The 22009-nt window shown below is 43.1% G+C and overlaps 1 protein-coding gene across 4 annotated transcripts in view; it reads right to left on the reverse strand.

Moving 5' to 3' along the window:
• Positions 1–22009, reverse strand: part of LOC144687164 (semaphorin-3A-like) — a 432238-nt gene that overhangs the window by 22781 nt on the left and 387448 nt on the right. For all 4 annotated transcript variants that reach the window (XM_078552904.1, XM_078552906.1, XM_078552905.1 and 1 more), the window contains exons 14-16: positions 21591–21632; positions 17009–17166; positions 709–776 (exon numbers count right to left, since the gene is read on the reverse strand). In XM_078552904.1, coding sequence (XP_078409030.1) covers positions 709–776; positions 17009–17166; positions 21591–21632 — 268 coding nt within the window. The remainder of the gene's footprint in view (positions 1–708; positions 777–17008; positions 17167–21590; positions 21633–22009) is intronic.

Below are 22009 nucleotides of genomic sequence, written 5' to 3' on the forward strand. Positions count from 1 at the left end.
ATGCCTTCTGGGAATCCAAGCTCCCCTTTATCCACAGCACATTTTACTCCTTCAAAGAACTCCAGTAAATTGGTTAAACATGATTTCCCTTTCACAAAACCATGCTGACTTCCTCTGATTATCTTGAGTTTCTCTAAGTGCCCAGCGATAACCTCCTTAATGATTGATTCTAACACCTTGCCCCTGACAGATGTCAAGCTAACTGACCTATAGTTTCCTGTTTCCTGCCTCCCTCCTTTCTTGAATAGAGGGATCATATTTGCTACTTTCCAAACTAATGGAAATTTTCCAGAATCTAGCGAATTTTGGAAAATTAACACCAATACATTGACTACCTTATTAGCCACCTCTTTTAAAACCTGAGAATGAAGTCCATCAGGACCCAGAGACTTGTCAGCCTCCAGCTCCATCAGTTTGCTCAGTACCACTTCCCCTGTGATTGTAATTTCACCAAGTTCCTCTCTCCCCTCCGCCTCTTGATTTACAGCTATTACTGGAATGTTTTTTTGTATCCTCCATAGAGATGATAGAAGCATCAATGGTACCATCAATATATCCAGTTGAGTCAAATTAACTACTTGAGCATCAGTCCATTTGAAAAATGTCATGTCCACCAGCATAAATATAAAGCACATCATTTGATAGAAGAATTGGTCAGAAATATAGAAAGTTTGTTCAGCTCAAGCAATTAAGTCATCATTAACTTACCATTGTGATGTTGATCAGAACACTGGCTAAGAGGGTCGCCGTTCCTGATGTCCTGTCTCCTGGTGCGCCTGAAACAAGAACGATCAGTGTGAGTTTCGGGTGCCCATTCCCTTCGATGGATTAGTGTCTATATTGAATCAAATGCTCTGTTTCTATGAAAGCAAATACTTTTAGCTCAATGACAGGATTGGAAAATACCAGGCCACTGACAACATTAAGAAACTATTACCTAAAGTTGGTCTTCTATATTTAGGGCAAAATTGATTCAGAGATGAATGTATCGGCTAAACTCTTATCTCAGAATGATTTGGGTCTACAGGATGCTTCAGTTTGAGTTTGTATAAAACTACAAAGACATTTGATGAGATTGACGCTTCCTGAAACTGTAATGACTCATTTCTGCCGATAGTGTGGCTGCTCTTATTTTCTCCAGGGCCCTTATGTTGACTCGGCAATATAGAGACTCCTATAATCGGCAAACCAGCTCCCTGCGACATGCAGTTATAGACAAGACTGGGCAATCCGCAGTTTGCTTGGGTGTTGCTGAAAAAGAGACATGTCGAAGCTTTTCGACTTGCACTCATCAGGACAATTCAAGAATACCAATATAAGGGGAAAACAACAATTTCTACTGTATGTGAAGAGAGTGCTGATTGGTTGGCAAGTGGACTCTGGGAAGTTTCCTTGGGTGATCCAGCACCAGCAGAGCCAAAAAGAGAAGTTTTATTTATTCCAGTGGGACTGGGAGGACCGGGCGTGGTCCCCTGGGCTCCACACCTAGGCTGCCACCACACTGGGTACTCCCCAAGAAAATACTCACTCCCTTCTGCACCTATCTTTTTCCAACAGGGTTCCTGATATTGCAGGAACTTGGACCTGTCAAGCTGACTGGGGTATTAACATTCCAGCCCCAGCCCAGCCTCAGGATGATGGCTGGTAACATCAGGCAGCAAGAATGGCAAGCTCTCCCATTATTGTTCTTCACTCACTGTTACACTTGTAATCGATCCGACTAGGCACTTTACAGCCCTCTGGGCTGAATATTGAATTCAACAACTTTAGATCTTAAACTCCCCCTCCCCCCATCTCCACCCCATTTCTTCCCCCCCCACCCCCGCTTTTTTTTTCAATAATTTATATAGATTCTTCTTTCCCCACCTATTTCCATTATTTTTAAATCTAAAACTAAAACCTTTAGTCTTTCCACCCCACCCCCACTAGAGCTGTACTTTGAATATCCTGTCTTCCATTCTTAATTAGCACTTTTCTCAGACAAAGACCACCACCTTCAACACCTCTTTGACCCTTTTGTCTGTGACATGTTTTGATTATCTGCTCATCTCCACAATCATCACACCACACCCTCAATGTGTCTCTTCCCCCCCTTTCCCACCCCCCCCCCCACCCACCTTAAACCAATTTAAATTTCTCCCTTCTTCTAATCTATGCTCCAGTTCTGCCGAAGGGCCATGAAGGCTCGAAACGTTAACTGATTTCTTCTCCGCCGATGCTGCCAGACTTGCTGAGTTTTTCCAGGTAATTCTGTTTTTGTTTTGGAAAACCTGGAGTTGCTTCTCAAATAGACTTGTCATCACTTACCGCACTCAACCCTGCTCAACTTTTTCAGTGGTAAAGCCTTGTTTCTCTGTGCAATTCTCAATTAGAAAGCTGGTTTGAATCTGTCTGTAGTTCCACAAGAGTCTTTGAAGTTTATAATATTGTAGCAGGCACCCCAAATATAATAAGGTATTCTGCTCCTAAACTCAGCAAAGCACGTTTAACAACCACAAAACACTCAGATTCCATTTACAACTGAATAGATTAAACAGTGTGAGATAAAGGACATTACAATAAAGTTACTTAATTTATCTTTTTCCATCCTTACTTGACTTATTCCCATTTGTACATTGCTGACGCTTCTAAAAAGTGTTCACTATGCACAACCCATAAATATAGCTTCTGCACTGGTTCACTATCTTGGTGAAATATTACCACTGATTCTGGGCATGATGTTGAGCTGCATTAAATTCAGAAGCTAATCAACTGAAATGTAAATCAATAACCTCTCCTTGCATTCAACAAGTATTGATCGAGAGTACAGGAATATGAGAAATCATTAAACAAGAAGTTGTTGTTTAACTGATCACATCTTTCTTACCACAGACCCTCAAGTTACCATGAATCCTCCCAGCCCAGTTAATCTCCTGAGATACCCTTATGTAAAATTGCTCCTTACTTACAATGTTAAATCAAGTGAAGCTGCAGGAGTGTTGGTTTAACCCTACATCCTACATTCCTCACAGGAACAGTCAGGCACTTCTGCACGAATATTACTGTTTGATATACTGGTGGTGAGGTTGCTGGTTTCTGATTTGTGTGGCCTATCTTTTCTAGAGAGACTATATTCTTATTCTGGTAATTAATTCAAATTGGTTGATTAACACTATCTGACAAGATAGGTTACAGAGTAGGTATGTCTCTCATGAGTATAGACTGTTTCATCCTCTCTCCCAAGTGTCAAGCACATGGCTGCAGATCTCACAGTTACATCATGGTCTACATCACTCATTACCCTGAATATTCTATTACCCATTACACTATACCTCCCCACAGGTCCAAATCCTGGAACTACCTTCCTAACAGCACTGTGGGTGTTCCTGCACCTGATACCACCAGGTATTCACCCTGCTCGGTAGGTCACAACAAAGATTTAACTTTCTTTTTCACGAGGATATATCTTTTCCGAATCAGGATGTATTTAACTATTTAAGCTGTGAGCAATAAGGAGCCAATCAAACAAGGTTGTCTTGAGTCAAAGAAAGGGCAAGTTTATTAACCACTAAACCCGACAAAATAATTAAAACACAACCTCAAGCAATCAAGCCTCATGTAGTCATTAGGGCACAAACACACACACACACAAACAGACACACACACACACACACACACAAACAGACACACACACACACACACACAGACACACACACACACAGACAGACACACACACACACACAAACAGACACACACACACACACACAGACAGACACACACACACACAAACAGACACAGACACACACACACAGACAGATACACACACAGACAGACACACACACACACACGCACAGACACACACACACACACACACACAAACAAACAGACACACAGACACACACAGACACACACACACACAGACACACACACACAAACAGACACACACACACACAAACAAACAGACACACACACACACACGCTCAGACAGACACACACACACACACACACACACAAACAAACAGACACACAGACACACACCAGAAAAAAGGGAAGTTAGAGTCCAATTTTTTAAAAGTTAAGTAAATATACTGTTAAGTGTCCTTTGATTATCCTTGAGGTGCAGATTTTAAACGCTGTGACCTGTTTGAGTCAGTTGTTCTCTTGGATGTGGTCAGATGTCAAAGATGTTGCTATGATGAGCTCTCGGTTCACCGGTAGGTTTCTGGTAGAGTTGGCTTCTTGAACCGGGTGACATGCTTATTCCAAATGAGAGAGAGGGAGAAAGAGCCCTCAGCTTGTTTCCTCTTCTGGAGACTTTCTTTACACCACCTGAGTTGCTTGCAATCTCTCTCAAGTGGCTGGCAGCCTTGCCTTGAAATACTTCCCCCATTGTGTATTTCCAAGAGGTTTTGGGTGGTTCTGAATGTGGTAGCCATTGTTTTAATATCCAGTACTTTTCATTTATAATGTCTCTTCCTTAGACAGTTCCGAGTTTCGATGAGTGTCTGGGTTATAGGAAATGTCTTTCTTTTCACACTTCCCTGAGGGTGATTTGTTTGTTTCTCACCTTCACTGTTGGAATATGGCCTTGTATTTTTAAGGCCACATTTGAAAGTGAAGGTGAGGAACGAAGATGAGGCAGATTTCTCCGTCTCAGTTCAAACTGCAAAAGTTCCAGTCAATTGAAAATTGAAAAATCATATTTTCAAAAATAAAGAGGCAGGGCCTTGTGATAAGACATTATGGACAGCAGTGGTTCAAGGAGGCAGCATAACACCACCTTCTCAAGGGCAATTCAGGATGGACCATAAATGTTGGCCCAGCCAATGACCCCCACATCCTATAGATGAATAAAAGAAATATATTCTATCAATTTCTTAACAACGATGTTAAACTATGCTTTAAACTTTCTACATTGTATTTCTGTAACTTCCTTCTACTGCTATGGATTCTATCCAACTCTAACTCTTGCCTGCTTTACTCTATAAGGCAGCTCCACTGTGGGCAATGGGGAGAAAGTTTTAGGATAAGAAGATAAGACAATGCCATTTTCTGTGATGGGATGTATCTGTAAGATGATAGGAAGATGGAATTCCTGTACAGGGTGTTGAAGCTGTCGACACTCTGAAGACTCTGATTTGGCTTCTGTGCTGAAGGACAGCTCCAGTGGGAAGAAGATTTTCAGCTGAGACTGAAGTGCAGGTGTCATTTTGCTTTCACCCAAGATAACAGGCTCTACCCTCTCTCAGGCAGGGTGATCATCTGTGGACTCAGGCATGTTGTTCTTGCTGGACAACTCTTCATGCTTAACCAGTGATACACAAGGCATCGCATTGGTGCATTCTATAAGGCAAAGATTTGAATGCTGCTCTGCTGCAGTAAACTCTGCTGACTCTTCATAAAAAAACAACAGAGACTTCATATCATTCGGTAGATTGGAATGATGCACCAAACTCTAGGACCTCATCTTCCAAGGGATCATCGGCGTCACAACGGCCTCGTCTTCATTACCTTCTTCTGGAGAGAGTCAGCCCAGGTCCGAAAGGTCTTCTTGCAGATGGCCACTATCTGCTGCTGTGCCTCCCATATCCATATCCTCCGGCCCAACTTTGAAAAGAACTGAGAGATCCACAAACTTAACATCCTCCTGGATGGTGTCTCTGTGATGGAGAATGAATCATGGGTCAATGAATACACCTCACCAATTGCTGTAGGATGAAAATACACCTGCTTCTACGTATAACTTGGGAAATCCTTCCATGAAAGGCATCTCGTCATCCAATTGAAGGTCATAATCTGTTTTTTCCAGAATACCCAGTAGCATACCAACATCTCCACTCAATAAGGATACTCATTGATTGTGAACAACGTACAATCAACAATCTGTCGTCTCTTGTAGTGAAGGGTGGTAATTATCCAATATTTTATTGGAAGGTTAGTTCCACCTGGACTTTGCAATTTAAGATCTGATGGATGGAGAGGTATTGACTGAATCCAGACCAAATGATCAGCAAACATGTTAATACCAGCTACAGCATCCATTTTAAATTCAGTGTCAAAGCCCTTAACTTCCACAGTAACTGACCAGCAGTCCTGATTAAAACCATTTACTTCGAACCATAGACCCATAGCAAAATTACAGCGCAGAAAGAGGCCATTCAGCCCATCATGTGCACCAGCCAAAAAGAGAAAAAGAAAACTCGCCGCTAATTTTAATCCCACTTTCCAGCACCTGGTCCATAGCCTTGCAGGTTACAGCACTTCAGGTGCAGATCCAGGGAACTTTACTTCCCCTAGAAACTCTGTAATTTTGTTTCAGTCATTATTTGTGCATTTCATGAATATTCTCTTTCCTACCTCCTCTATTAAGAAGCATTCCCTCCCTGCACTGGGAACACTGCACCCCCTGCTGGACAATCTTGGCATCTGTGCTGTTTCTTTGCACCACAACATAAGCACCTCAAAATGGCAGCTGTGGGGTTAACCGCCATTTCACCTCTTTTGACGGGCTTTTGCATGGGCCGGGCCACTGGGCATGGGCCTAGCAAGTTAATGAATCATCTAGTGTCTCGGTGTCGCGATGGATTATAGCTGGTTTATCTCTGAGTTCGACCTGCATTGAACTGCTTGATCTAGACAGAGGTTGTCCTTAGTCCGTAAAAAATCCAAAAGTTTTTCATCACAGACTTCAAAGACAATTGGGTTGTGAATATGTTCATCTTTAAACGCACCCTATCTGCAACAGCTAGCGAGGCGATATAGATCGGTAAGAAATAATTCAATGGATTCCTCTGGTGTTTGGGATCTTTAACTAAAGTACACTCACACAATCACAAGGTTTCATTTTAGACTAAAATACATGCCAAAGGCTTTAAGGACGGCGTCTCCTCCAACCCCCTGTCTCAAGAGGACATCGTCGGGGACCTGTCCTACGGTAAAAAGAATGGTGCCTTCTGCCCTTTAGCATGAAGGCCCAATGCTGCTCAATATCAGAGGAAGAGTTCCTTCCATAATTCCAACTTCTGGCCTCTCTGTGGACCCTCGAGACTTTTAAGCAGGCAGGGTAGGGGCAGTGACCGCTCGACAGATATGGACCTTGTCATCGCTTTCCACTTTGCCTCCTGCTTAGGTATATTTGTAGATTCTTACTTTGATCAGATTTTCCTGCTCTTTCTTGCCGTGGTCCTGTCAATGGCACCAACTCTTCTTTAGATTGGTGTCACCAGCCCAGCTACCATGTTTGATATATGTACGATATACATGCGTGGTTGCTAGTTTCTGCTTTGCGTGGCCTATCTTATCTCGAGAGGCAGTAGTCTTACTCTGATAGTTACTTCAAACTGGTTTATTAGCAGTGTGTATAAGACAGGTTACAGAGTAGGTATGTTTCTCGTGCATACAAACTGTCCATTTCTCCCCGAGTGCCTAGCACTTGACTGCTGATGTCACAGTTACATCACGGTCTACATCACTCATTGCCATTGCTATTCTATTAACCCATTACATTTACCACCCTTGATGTGTCACTGCAGCATCTTGGGCAGAGTTTTGCCCTTGTTGGGTGGGCTCAGTGGGGGTGGTTGGGAAGCCGTCCCTGTGAAACGCGGGCGGCAGAGGCTCAGCGCTGCCTGTGTGTGCGGAGGTGGCGAGCAAGTGGGGAGGCGAGCGGGGAACTTTGCGCAAGCACACGGGCGCGCACTGGAAATGCTCCCCGAGGCACAGAGCTGCCTCAGGGAGACGAAGATTTTAAAACATCATAAATAAAGATTTTAAAAATGTCATAAAACATGTCCCGTCTGTCGCATGAGCAGGGACATGTTATGAATGGGATGTAAAGTTTTTTATTTTATTTTTATTTGCTGTTGGAAACCTCATCCCGCCCGTGGGTGAGGTTTCCTAATAGGTGCGAAGGCCGTTTGGCCTTTTTGCCTACCCACCAACCGTAAGGTTGGACAGGCAGCGACAAATTTAAGTTAATTAATACTTTAATGGCCATAATAGGCCTTCTAGTTGTCGGCGTGTGTGCAGCGATTCCTGTGCGCACCTGCCGACTGAACTATCAAGCGACTGCATGTTGACGTTGGGATACTCACCCGACATCACCGTCTGTCATTTCACTGCCAAGCAGGTCGGGCACGCGCCCACCATCTGAGGTGAAAATCCTGCTCCTTGGGTTTTATGGATCATTTAAACTATCTCTACCCGAATTTTTACCTTAGAACGTTTCCATCTATTTCCAAAATAAATATTTATCCATTTTTATTTTTTCGAAAGGATAAAATTAAGTTGTTAATTTGAGTTAAGAATTTGAATTCACACTCAACGGGGTATAAAAACAAATATTTAAGCCACACTTGCAGCTGGTTAACTTTTGGCGCCATCCAGTTACAATCATGGTCCAGCTTTGGAAATCAATTGGACATTCCATTCAGCGTTTTTAAACATGAACCTATCCTTCTTCCAAACTTCTCTTAATAAAAACTAGTTTGGTGACGGTATCTTTACAATTCCTTGTTATTCCGCTCTGTAACTTTTTCATTACGTTCTGAAAGTCACAAGCCCAAAATCCCATTCAATATTCCAAACATTGTCTGATATTATAAGCTTACTCAATTTTTTTTCAGCTTCGAGTCACAGGCTCTTGATGTGCATCCCAGGGTGTGGCTAGTGTTATAATCTTAAAGAGCTTTTCACTGACAAATTGTGTATCAGTGAGCATCAATGACAATGCTCAAATCTGTTTCTTTTTCACACCTTTGCTGTTGGTTGTCATGCTATTGTATAGGTGTTATATGTTTTTGTTTTATTCATCTGTATTAAATTCCAAATGCTCTTCCTTGGTCTATCTACTTAATTGGATCAAATCCCTTTAAATGCTGTTAAACTCTTTTGGCCACATCATTTGTTATCATCAGCAATCTATGCACCTCCAAATCATTGATGAATATCTGAACAGCAGAGAATAAATACCTTTGAAACTTTATTAATGCCCCTTTCTCCATTTGTTAGCGCTCTGTGTTCTATTGCTAAGCTAATTTTCAATCCAGATGACCCTGTTTCCAAAACAATTAGGGCTACGCGGTGAGTGCAAGGTGGTGGAACTTATTGGATAGTTCTTTCAAAGAGCCAGTACAGACACAATGGGCCAAATGGCCTCCAACTCTGCTGCAAGGTTCTATGATTCACCCTGTAGTACACTGCAGCTATTTCAGAAACAGTTCCACTAGAAAAAATGATCAACAATAACGAACAAGCTTGAAGACAAAACAACTTTCTAGCTGATTTTTTTGTTGTATTTTATGGCCAGTTCAGAGTTATTGTAAATCTCAGATATCATCCAATTTACGCAAATTTCCATTCTCCTCAATGTTTATACCTCACTCTCGAATCTGAGCATGGAATAATCTGATGTAACTGAAACTTGTCCAGTGAATACATTAGAATTTAAAAACAAGAAAGGCAGTGAAGAGAGATTGGGATTTCAATCAGGTTGTTGATATCAGACTGATTCAAATTAATTTTCTCTGACAGGTAGAATGGGGTAATGTCAAATGCAATTGGTGGGACGTGAACAAAAACAGAATGTAATCAGACCAAAACCTATAAACACTTATTCCAGTTAAGAGATGACAACATGGAGAAAACATACATTCCTAGAGATCCATTTGGAGCAACATGTAAGTGACAAAAACAAAAAGCTAAAAGCTACTGCGGATGCTGGAAATCCAAAACAAAAACAGAATTACCTGGAAAAACTCAGCAGGTCTGGCAGCATCGGCGGAGAAGAAATCAGTTAACGTTTCGAGCCTTCATGGCCCTTCGGCAGAACTGAAGCATAGTTAGGAGAAGGGAGAAATATAGACTGGTTTAAGTGACGTTCACTGCAGTGAAACCAGTTTCCCGAGGTGGAAGTCTGTACTAAAAACCAGGGCCAAAATTAATAGCTTTACAGTTTGCCCAACCATTTTAGTTCAATTAACCATGAGTAACTTCCCAAACCACACAGATTTATAGCTAAGGAACAAAGAGGGTTTAAGCCAAGGTGATAAAAGAGCCTCAACTTCCTGAACTTTCATCTTGCTATTTTCAAAGTAAAGTAAAACATAAAAGTAGGAATTTCAGTAATCCCTGTTAAAACAGTGATTGTCAGGAGGAGAGAAGATGCTGTGCCAAGAATTTCATAATCACTATAATGGGACCGTCTTAACACATCTGGAAAATGAAGCGTTACAGTGATATTTGATGTCTGGGTTCTCATGGTCACGCTGTTGTTAAGACATATTTAGGAGGCAGGTGTGGTTTAATCTCTACGTGGTAATGTGCTGAATACAAAATCATATTCTATTTATTTGTTTAAAAACATATACTTGAAGCATGAGGTAATTCTTCTTTAAATCAGGGAGATGGAAGCAGACTACACTATATGAAAACTATTGCCCGTAATTCAGACAACAGTTTCTTGGGGTCTGTTTTGATACACTTTTACTACTTAACAAATGGTCATTTATATTCTCTCAGCAGATATTCAAGTCATTGTTAAATATCGACACACTGATTGAGTTACATTCTTGATATTTTGGCTTCTGGTCAACTTCCTTGTAACTGGGAATCTACACAAACGATAGAATTGCATGGTTGTCAGCAAAGACATATTCTCGCTCTGTCAGGGTGGTGTTCTAGTGCAGCAGTCACTTTGATGGAGGTTTTTCCTTAGACTGGAGCATAGTGCAAATGCAGCATTGACACTCCTGACTCTGAATTGTTATCCAGCGAGGAAAAGTAGAGTTTATACTTGTAAGGTTAATGCCTACGTTGATTTACACAGAAAGGAACTCAAACAAACAGGTCAATGCATTTTTTACTAGTACCATAAAACATCATTTCCAACCCCATATCATCAAAGAATAAAGCTTAAAAATGGAGAGCAATCTGGTGTTCTGGAAACAGGAGCAGCAAACCAGTGGCAGAACCCATTCCTGCTAAATACAAGACCTTTCTGGCTCTCACGAGAATTCCTAAAGGAATAGCCTGGCCGCCTCTCCATTCTGAGAAAGTGTCTACTGAGATTCCACATTAACCAAAAATTTCACCTTCTACACAAGTAGCACCAGGTGTGCCCATGGTAAGCAGGTATGTCTGTTCAGGGCTGTACATGGACTCCACAATACCATACTTAGATGATCATTAATCGCAGAGAGATTGGTTGGCATTTGAATTTGGGGCTCATCAGTGTAACAGTATTTGAAAGGCAATTTTGATACAGATTTTTAGCCAATCGTGTCACATGAACAGGGACATGTTAGAAATTAACATGATTTTTTTTTTTTAATGACGGATCGAAACCTCATCCCGCCCGTGGATGAGATTTTACAAAAAATCCAAAGGCCACTTGGCATTTTCACCTGTCCGCTAACCGTAAGGATGGACAGGCAGCGAAAAATTACATTGAATGACATTGGTAATGGCCTTAATAGGCCTTTTAATTGTCGGTGGGCGCGCTGGCCGACCGAAATATCACGTGGGTGCGCGATGACATCGGGATGCTCGCGTGACGTCATCAAGCGTCACTTTACGCTCGATCAGTCGGGCACGCCTGCCCGAGGAGCAAAACATTTCTGGCCCCTAGATCCCTCTAAATGATGATATATTTAGATTGTGGCAATGCTCCGTGGAACACTGTGAAAATAGGGTTGGTCTTCGGAAGGACAGCAGTCGAATTGCTTTCAAAATTGTGACACAGGGGATGCTAACTGAAGAGCTTGGTTTTATCTAGCTGAGGGTTTTGACAAAACAGTTGAGGTGCATGAGTGATGGACAGTGATGGGAAGACAGTGGTGTAGTGGTAATGTCACTGGATGAATAATCCAGAGGCCCAGGCTAATGCTCTGGGGACATGGGTTCAAATCCCAAAACTGTAGCTAGTGGAATTTGCACTCAATTAATAAAACCTGAAATTGAAAGCTCATCTTAGGAGAGGTGACCATGACAATTATTATTGATTGTCATAAGTATCCATGGTTCACTAATGTCCTTTAGGGGAGGAAATCTGTTGGCCTTATCTGGTCTGGCCTACATGTGACTCCAGACCCACAGCAATGTCATAGAGTCTTAGAGCCATAGAGGTCTACAGCACAGAAAAACGACCTTCGGCCTATCGGGTTTGTGCTGGTCAAACAAGTACCTAAATATTCTAATCCCATTTTCCAGCACTAGACCCATAGCCTTGTATGCCATGGCATCGCAAGTGCACATCCAAATACTTCTTAAATATTATGAAGGTTTCTGCCTCTACCACCCTTTCAGACAGTGAGTTCCAGATTCCCACCACCCTCTGGGTGAAAAAATTCTTCCTCACATCCCCTCTAAAACTCCTGCCCCTTACCTTAAATCTATGCACCCCCCTCCCCCCAACCCCCCCCACCCCACCCAACGAGGGGAAAAGTTCTTCCTGTCTACTCTATCCATGCCCCTCAATTTTATTCACCTCAATCATGTCCCCCCCCTCAATCTCCTCTGCTCCAAGGAAAATAACCCCAGTCTATCCAATCTCTCCTCATAACTAAAACTCTCCGGCCCAGGCAACATCCCGGTAAATCTCCTCTGGACTCTCTCTAGCGCAATCACATCCTTCCTATAATGTGGATTCCAGAACTGCACGCAATACTCTAGCTGTGGACTGACCAGCGTTTTATGCATAACCTCCCTGCTCTGATATTCTATGCCTTGGCTAATAAAGGCAAGTATCCCATATGCCTTCTTAACCACCTTAAATACCTGTCCCGCTATCTTAAGGGTCTGGTGGACATGCACACCAAGGTCCCTCTGATCCTCGGTATTTCCTAGGGTCCTTCCATTCATCGTGTATTCCTGTGCCTTGTTTGTCCTGCCCAAGTGCATCACCTCACACTTATCTAGATTAAATTCCATTTGCCACTGATCAGCCCATCTGACCAGCCCATCTATATCCTCCTCATTATTTACCACCCCACAAATTTTCATGTCATCCGCAAACTTATTGATGAACCCTCCTACATTCAAGTCTAATTCATTTATATATACGACAAACAGCAAGGGACCCAACATCAATCCCTGTGGAACACCACTGGACACAGGCATCCAGTCACAAAAACACCCCTCGACCATCACCCTCTGCTTCCTGCCACTCAGCCAATACTGGATCCAATTTGCCAAATTGCCTTGGATCCCATGGGCTCTTACCCTCATTATCAGTCTCCCATGTGGGACCTTATCAAAAGTCTTGCTGAAGTCCAAGTAGACCACGTCAAATGCATTGCCCTAATCTACACACCTGGTCACCTCTTCAAAAAATTCAATCAAATTGGTCAGACATGACCTCCCCTTAACAAAACCATGCTGACTGTCCCTGATTAATCCCTGCCTCCCCAAGTGTAGATTAATTCTGTCCCTCAGAATTTCTTCCAATACTTTCCCCACCACTGAGGTTAGACTGACTGGCCTGTAGTTCCCTGGTTTATCCCTTCCTCCTTTCTTGAATAATGGTACCACATTGGCTGTCCTCCAGTCCTCTGGCACCTCTCCTGTGGCCAGAAAGGTAATGAAAATTATTGCCAGTGCCCCTGCTATCTCCTCCCTTACAACACGCAACAGCCTGGGATACATTTCATCTGGGTGTGGAGATTTATCTACTTTTAAGCCTGCCAGACCACTTAGAACCTCCTTCCTTTCTATGCTAATTTCTTAATTATATCACAGTCCTTCTGCCTGATTTCCATACCCATGTCGTCCCTCTCACTTATGAACACCAACACAAAGTATTCATTTAGAACCCTACCTACGTCTTCCGGCTCCACACACAGATTACCACTATGGTCCTTAATGGGCTCTACTCTTTCCCTAGTTATCCTCTTACTCTTAATGTACTCGTAAAATAACTTTGGACTTTCCTTTATTTTACCTGCCAATGTTTTTCATGCCCCCTTTTTGGTCTCCTAATTTCCTTTTTAAGTTCCCCCTGCACATTCTATACTCCTCTCGGGCTTCCGCTGTTTTGAGCCTGATGTCACTTTTTGAAGCTTCCCCAGTTCCCCGGTTCTGATCTCTCCGCTACTCTATCGCGCTGTCTTGTGATGTCACTCTTGTTATTTTCAAGAAGAACTGACTGCAGGACACTCTTCCCAGACTGCTTCAACGCGATGCTGGCTGCAGGACACTCTTCCCAGACTGCTTCACCGTGATGCTGGCTGCAGGACACTCTTCCCAGACTGCTTCACCGCGATGCTGGCTGCAGGACACTCTTCCCAATGTGGTTGACTCTTAACTACCCTCTAAAATGGCTTGGTTCAAGGGCAGTTAGGGATGGGCAACAAATGCGGCCTTACCAGTGACTCCCACATCCCATGAGAGAATAAAGAAAAAAAAACGACATGGCTGCCAATGAGGGTTGAAATCCCCTATTTTGACAAACTGTGGCAGTGCACTAACATGTAAATGGGTTTAACCTTCATCTTAATAGATCTGTTGAAATCATTGCTTGAAAGGAAACTATTGGTATAATGGGAGCGATTACCAGTTTGCCATGAGCCAAAGGTCTGTAAAATGTCCAAACGCTCTGTGCCGACATGGCAGGTGACAGAGCATAAGCAAGTCAGAGTGCAGAAGCTGACGCATTGAGGTTTGTTGAATCTTTTCCCTCTTTCAGTCTCCTAATATATCAATTCTGCTAAAATAGAGACTGTTTCCTCTTGAAAGAATTTATTTAAAAAAAAATAACCTAGGGCACACTGTCAGAAAAAAAAACGCTCTGGTTAACAGGTTGCCACCACCTTCTGAGAGGGTAGACAACAGGCTTGCTTTGCAGAACAGTGGGATTGCAAAACCCTTCTGAAGTTGTTCTCCTGGCTCTGGCAGTGGGTGTATCACTGGCTCTGGCAATGGGTGTATCACTGGCTCTGGCAGTGGGTGTATCACTGGCTCTGGCAGTGGCTGTATCACTGGCTCTGGCAGTGGCTGTATCACTGGCTCTGGCAGTGGGTGTATCACTGGCTCTGGCAGTGGGTGTATCACTGGCTCTGGCAGTGGCTGTATCACTGGCTCTGGCAGTGGGTGTATCACTGGCTCTGGCAGTGGGTGTATCACTGGCTCTGGCAGTGGGTGTATCACTGGCTCTGGCAGTGGGTGTATCAGTCTTGACTGCTGATGGTTTAAAGCCTCAAATCTATTTTCAAATAATGCGCATATGTGCCATTAGCGCTGCTTATATCTTGAATCACGTGGCGAATGTGGTGACCTGATCGCCACAATTTTGGTGAATGTTGAAATCCTATTGGACAACATTGAACTAGATACTATTTTTTTTGCAGAAGGCAGGGAGAGGACAGAGTTCATCTGAATACGTGAAAAATACCAAAGGAAAGAGACCATTTTGTCCTGTAAGCTGTGTTGCAACTAGGCAAAGAGCTGCCAATGACTGCCACACACCAGCAGCCAGATAATCTCTCAGGAGAGGCAGAAGAATGGATTTTAAAAACCTGAACCAATTCAGGGAAAAAAATATTGTGAGAAATTCCTTTGTGTTCCCAAAGTTGATTATAAATGAGTCTCAGGAGATCACAATGACCTTGTGGTACATCATCCAACATCAGAGCTACATTCTGTGCACAATTATTTCAGTATTCTACAGAAACTCATTTGCAGCAAAATAGCAGCAATGCACGAGCCATTTTTAAGGTATTTATTTTGTTGTTCACTTTTATCATTTATGTTTATAAAATATAATTGTTTTCATTTTGTTCTCTCCACTCTGACAGAAATAAAATCTCTCACAACTGCCTGTAGGCTCATTGGGCCATTGATGTGTTTAGAAGGCGGGTAGGAAGAGTTGCTTTCACTCAAACTGGAATGTTAAATTGTAAGTTTGTCTTACAGTAAATTCCATTTGCTCAGAATTTTGAAGCATAGAATATATATATGGATATTTACATTTTTGCTGTTGATTAAATGATTCGGTTTCAGTTCCCGAGTGTGGCAATGGTGGCGCAGTGGTTAGTGCTGCTGCCTCACAGCTCCAGGGACCCAGATTCAACCCTGGCCTCAGGCGTCTGTCTGTGTGGAGTTTGCACGTTTTCCCTGTATCTGCGTGGGTTTACACCGAGTGCTCCAGTTTACCCCCACCATCCAAAGACAGGCTGGTTATGTGGATTATGGTTAAATTGCCCTGCAGTGTGTGCCCTGCGATGGACTGGCATCCTACCCTAGGTGTAACCTGTCTAGCGTCCATTGTCAGTCGGGATAGGCTCCAACTCCCCACGACCCTGACTTGGATAAAGCGGTTCTGGAAAAGTAAGTGACTGAGCTTCCATTCCTGAACAAGTTATCATTTTTAAGGGTTCAAATCGATAGTATCTATTAATATGGTCAGTGCTATTATGAGTAAACTGTCCAGCAATAGAGAATTTAATGTGTCTACTCAAGCTAGAATGGAGATACAAAGGTCATATATCCTCATTTCTTACTTCAAACTAGGGGCGACCTGGCCTCTGGTGTGACTGCTTGGCAAGGAAGTCAGATTGGAAAATATCAGCAGCAAAACAGCCCCACATATTCACAAAAAACATAAACCTGAACCTCAGTGGAGTTTACAAAAAGACAGCTAGAATACCAGACTCTCCTGTGGTCTCAGAGTGAGCTAATAATCACGCTGGTACAGACTCCCAGGCAGCAGAAATACTAGAGACCATTAATGTGAGAAAACCCCAGCATTGAAAGGGTTATTTTAACATCTGAAAGGGAACAATTGGTTTAATGAGTGAGGGACGAAGAGTGGGAATGTGACATATTGCCAAACATAATTACCAAGTGCTCCCTAGTGTTGTGCTTCTGCTGTCAGCAGTGCCCATCTGCCTGGTATTTCCTCACTCAACGCTCACATAAATATTTACCGCTGCTATTGAAGGTTTCCTACTGAGGGTTTATGCTACACACCATCTGAACAGCAACACCTTCATTAGTGGGAAAGGTGCAAATACCAAAAATCTAAAATCTCTTCTACCTTTTGGCAGTGGGAAAATATCTGGAACATGAGAAGCCGTCCCAAGCACAGTAGGGGTCCCTGGCAAGGCAGCACTCCGCACAGGCTTTTCCGTAAACATCACAACGATGCAAGGGGAGCTGAGACACGCCAATAGCAGAGCCGATATACAGTTGTTGCTGAGAACAAAATAAGAAATATTGACGAGATAATTGCAGTGGATAGAAAGAGATCATTTATTAGAGCTGAGCAGGAAATGACATCAATTATTGCCTATTTGACTTTATTTGTGTTTATTTTTGGATGAGCACCAAGAGGCCCAAAAGCAAAGATGCATCTGTCAATCCATTATTACCATTAGAATCGTGCCAAATTCTGCTACATTTTTCTATGTGTTGCACCAATTTAAGGGAGCTGGTCTACACTGAATCGGAGTTTGAAATTACTAAAAGATCAGTTATAAGACTTACTTATTCACCTCATCATATTCTCCTTTAAACAGTGAGAATTAGTAACAAAATAAACAGCTTGGAGGAGTTGGAATAATTTCAGAATTTTCAGCCAATATCCATGGCTTGCTCAATTAATCTTTTTAAAAATTAGTCCACGGGATGTGTGCTTCACTGGCAAGGCCAGCATTTATTGCCCATCCCTAATTGTCCTTGAGAAGGTGGTGGTGAGCTGCCTTCTTGAAGCATGTGGTGTCCATGTGGTGAGGAAAACCCAAAGTGCTGTTAAGGATTTTGAATTTTGACCCAGTGATAGTGAAGGAACGGCGATATATTTCCAAGTCACGGTGGCAAGAGGCTTGGAGGGGAACTTCCAGGTGGTGGTGTTCCCATGAGTCTGATGCCCTTGATGCCCTAGGTGGTGATGGTCATGGGTTTGGAAGGTGCTGTTGAAGGAGCCTTGGTAACTTGCTGCAGTGCATCTTGTAGATGGTACACACTGCTGCTACTGTGCGTTGGTGGTGGAGGGAGTGAATATTTGTGGATGTGGTGCCAATCAAGTGGGCTGCTTTGTCCTGGACGGTGTCAAGCTTCTTGAGTGTTGTTGGAGCTGCACTCACCCAGGTAAATGGGGAGTATTTCATCACACTCATGACTTGTGCCTTATAGATGGTGGACATGCTTTGGGGAGTCAGGAGGTGAGCTACTCACTGCAGGATTCCTACCGTCTGACCTGCTCTTGTAGCCGCAGTATTTATATGGCTAGTCCAGTTCAGTTTCCGGTCAATGGTAACCCCCAGGATGTTGATAGTGGGGGATTCAGTGATGGTAATGCCATTGAATGTCAACAGTTGACTGTTAGATTCTCGCTTGTTGGAGATAGTCATTGTCTGGCACTTGTGTGGCATGAGTGTTACTTGCCACTTGTCAGCCCAAGCCTGCATATTGTCCAGGTCTTGCTGCATTTGGACATAGATTGCTTCAGTATCTGAGGAGTCACAAATGGTGCTGAACGTTGTGTAATCATCAGCGAACATCCCCACTTCTGACCTTATGATAGAGGTCACTGGTGAAGCAGCTGAATATAGTTGGACTGAGGACACTACCCTGAGGGATTCCTGCAGTGAAGTTCTGGACCTGAGATTATTGACTTCCAACAAACACAACCACCTTCCTTTGTGCTAGGTATGACTCCAACCAGCGGAGAGTTTTCCCCCGATGCCAATGACTCCAGTTTTGCTAGGGCTCCTTGGTTCCACACCCGGTCAAATGCTGCCTGAATGTCAAGGGCACTCACTCCAGTTTCACCTCGGGAGTTCAGCTCTTTTGTCCATGTTTGAACCAAGGCTGTAATGAGGTCAAGAGCTGATTGGCCCTGGCGGAACCCAAACTGAGTGTCAATAATCAGATTATTGCTGAGTAAGTGCACATGATAGGACAGTCAACATCTCTCATGACTTTGCTGATGAGTGAGAGGAGGATGATTGGGCTATAATTGGCCAGATTGGATTGGTCCTCCTTTTTTTGGACAGAGCACACTAGAGCAATTTTCCAAATTGTTGTATAGATCCCATGTTGTAGCTGTGCTAGAACAGCTTAGCTAGGGGTGCGACTAGTTCTAGAGCACGAATCTTCAGTACCAGTGGTGAAATATTGCCAGGGCCAATAGTCTTTGCAATATCCAGTGTGTTCAGCCATTTCTTGATATCGCGTAGAGTGAAATGGATTGGCTGAAGACTGGCATCTGTGATGCTAGGGACCTCCGGAGGAGGCTGAGATGGATCATCCACTCAGCACCTCTGGCTGAAGATGGTCGCAAATACTTCAGCCTTATCTTTTGCAATGATATGCTGTACTCCCCTATCATTGAAGATGGGGGTATTTGTGGAGCCTCTTCTTCCAGTGAGTTGTTTAATTGTCCACCACCATTCATGACTGGGTGTGGCAGGACTGCAGAGTTTAGATCTGAATTGTTGGTTGTGGAATCACTTAGCTTTGTCTATTACATGCTGCTTAAAATTTTATCAAGCATGTAGTCCTGTGTTGCAGCTTTACCAGGTTGGCATCTCAATTTTTAAGTATGCCTGGTGCTGCTCCCAACATGCTCTCCTGCACTCTCCATTGACCGAGGATTGATTCCCCAGCTTGATTCAGCTTTTCTTTATATCTCTTCTTATCCTCCTGCTTTCCTGAACATTAAAACATTTCGCAATTTTTCTCTTTCTCCCTAAAGTCAGTAAATCAAACCAATCTGCCTCTTGTATTCTGTCCCTGATGTACTTCAGTGATAAATTCCTTTTGCATCTTAAATAATTATCCCTTTCAAACTGTTACATTTTCCTTCCAAGTCTTTTACTTTTTGTATCTCTTCCCATTTTACCATTTCCACACATTTCCAAAGATCATTAAACAGAGATTGTTGAAAATGATGCTTTTTAATTGACTTCCTTTTGTTTTCTACCCTGAATTTCAGAACACAATGATCAGTAGATCTCAAATGTCTTCTTACTTCTACTTTACTCATTGTTCACTCCTTATTCATTAGAACTAATCTCGATATTACATTGCCCCTTGTGAGTTTCTTAATGTAGTGCCTTAGAAAGAAGTTCCTCATAATTTCAATAACATTATGGTGGGGGATTCAGTAAAAGTGCATTCACAGATTGTTCCCAATGTGCTCTCCAGACAAGAATGTTTAAATCCTTCAGGATTACTTGACAATCCTCAGCTTTATTGTCTCCCAGAAAACTGGTTCAGGCTTCCTTTGAGTATTTGGTGGCCATTCCTAATATTAGGTGTTACTCCTAGACTGGCTTTTAATTCTATCCAACAAGACTCAGAGGGCAGGATTTTACCACTGGCGAGCAGGGGGCGGGGCCCACTTGCCGAGACGTAAAAAGACGCCTGGTGATGTCGGGCGGAACTCCCGGCGTCACCGCGCCCCATTTAAATTTTCAGGAAGGTGGGGGCGCAGCAAAATCAGCTGTGGCCACTTGAGGCCATTGACAGAGTCAATTAAAGTAATTAGTGGACCTGCCCATCCAACCTTAAGGTCAGCGGACAGGCCGGGAGCCCCGGCACGAACTAGAAAAAACATGAAACCTCATCCACCGGCGGGAAGGGTTTGAAAAAGTTTAATAAAGTTTTTTTGTAAATTATGAACATGTCCCAACTCGTGTGACATTGCCACATGAGGGGACATGTGAGGGATTTTTTTTTTCTATTTTTAATATTTTTGAAAGTAGAGGCGATCTCCCTGAGGCAGCACCTAGCCTCAGGGAAATGAATGCGCTCTTTCGTGCACATGCGCAAAAGAGCGCACTCTCAATTTTGGGATTCCCCCTGCCCGCACAGGGAGCGCATAGCGCTTCCCTTAATTGGCCCGCCCACGTAAAATGGCGCCGCGCCTCTGATCGGGGGCACCGATCGGAAGCGCGCCTGCACGCGCCCGCCCATTAACTTCCCCCCACCGACCGGGAGAAAATTCTGCCCAGAGTATAACTTTCAGTTTCGAACTCCTTTTCAAAATAGTCTTCCTAGAGATATTTTATGTTGTGTACCAGTACTTTCACTTATTCCTAATCTATAGACCATAGACAAAGCCTGAAATTCTCCAAAGTCTCAGCCAGAGAACTGGCCAGTGGACAGGGCATTTATTGGAATGTTTGTTCGAATTGATTTTTGGATAAGAAATCGTGATACAAGAAAAGATCAAATTTATCTGCAAAATGGAAATCTGAGCAAAAATGTTAATGCCTCTCAGCAGATTCTGCCGTTTCTGAGACTGACATTTGAACTGGGCTAAACAGGTTTGGAACTCCAGATTTGATTAACACCTCTGGTATTTTACTGCATTAAAGGCACTATATAAATGCAGGTTGGTGTTGCTATTCATGATATGGTTATGGAGACGGTTATATTGCCTATAACCAGAGCAGCTCTACACTCAAGTATATCCACTGGCCTCTTTATTCCACATTGACAGGCACAATGTTACATTTTCTGCCAATGAAGACATTTCTGCCATTTCTTCCATCCCCCTGTAACAAACTAAATATGACCAGGAAGATTCCTTCTTAGGAATCAGAAGTACTTTTAACTAGCTGTCTTTAACATCCAATCTATTTAGAGTGCAACATTGAACTAAATCTCACCTGTTTTGTAGAAATTTTCATTGTTGTAATGGGTGTTGGCTCCTGCAAGATAAAAGTGAAAATATCCTTGGTTTGTGCTTTCATTTCATTATCAAAGTTTTAGATACAACACTCAGGCCTGGATTTTCATCCTTGAGGTGGATAGCAGAGTCGTGGCTTGGCCTGTCCACCCTGAGAGAAAGTGCCCGTAAAGGCAGGATCCTTGTTGCCAAGGGAAAGGTGTGGGCTGCAGACAGGCCAGCCTACCCAGGAGAGAGGTCGGAGCCAGCCACAAGGACTGCCAGCGGCCAAGGCCCACCTCGATGCTGTGGGACTTCATCCAGCACCTTCCAAACACACGACCTCTAGCACTGCGAAGGACAAGGGCAGCAGGCACATGGAAACATCACCTCCTGAGAGTTCCCCTCCAAATCACTCAT

This window comes from Cetorhinus maximus, chromosome 12 (genome assembly GCF_964194155.1).
Source record: "Cetorhinus maximus chromosome 12, sCetMax3.hap1.1, whole genome shotgun sequence".
NCBI lineage: Eukaryota > Metazoa > Chordata > Chondrichthyes > Lamniformes > Cetorhinidae > Cetorhinus > Cetorhinus maximus.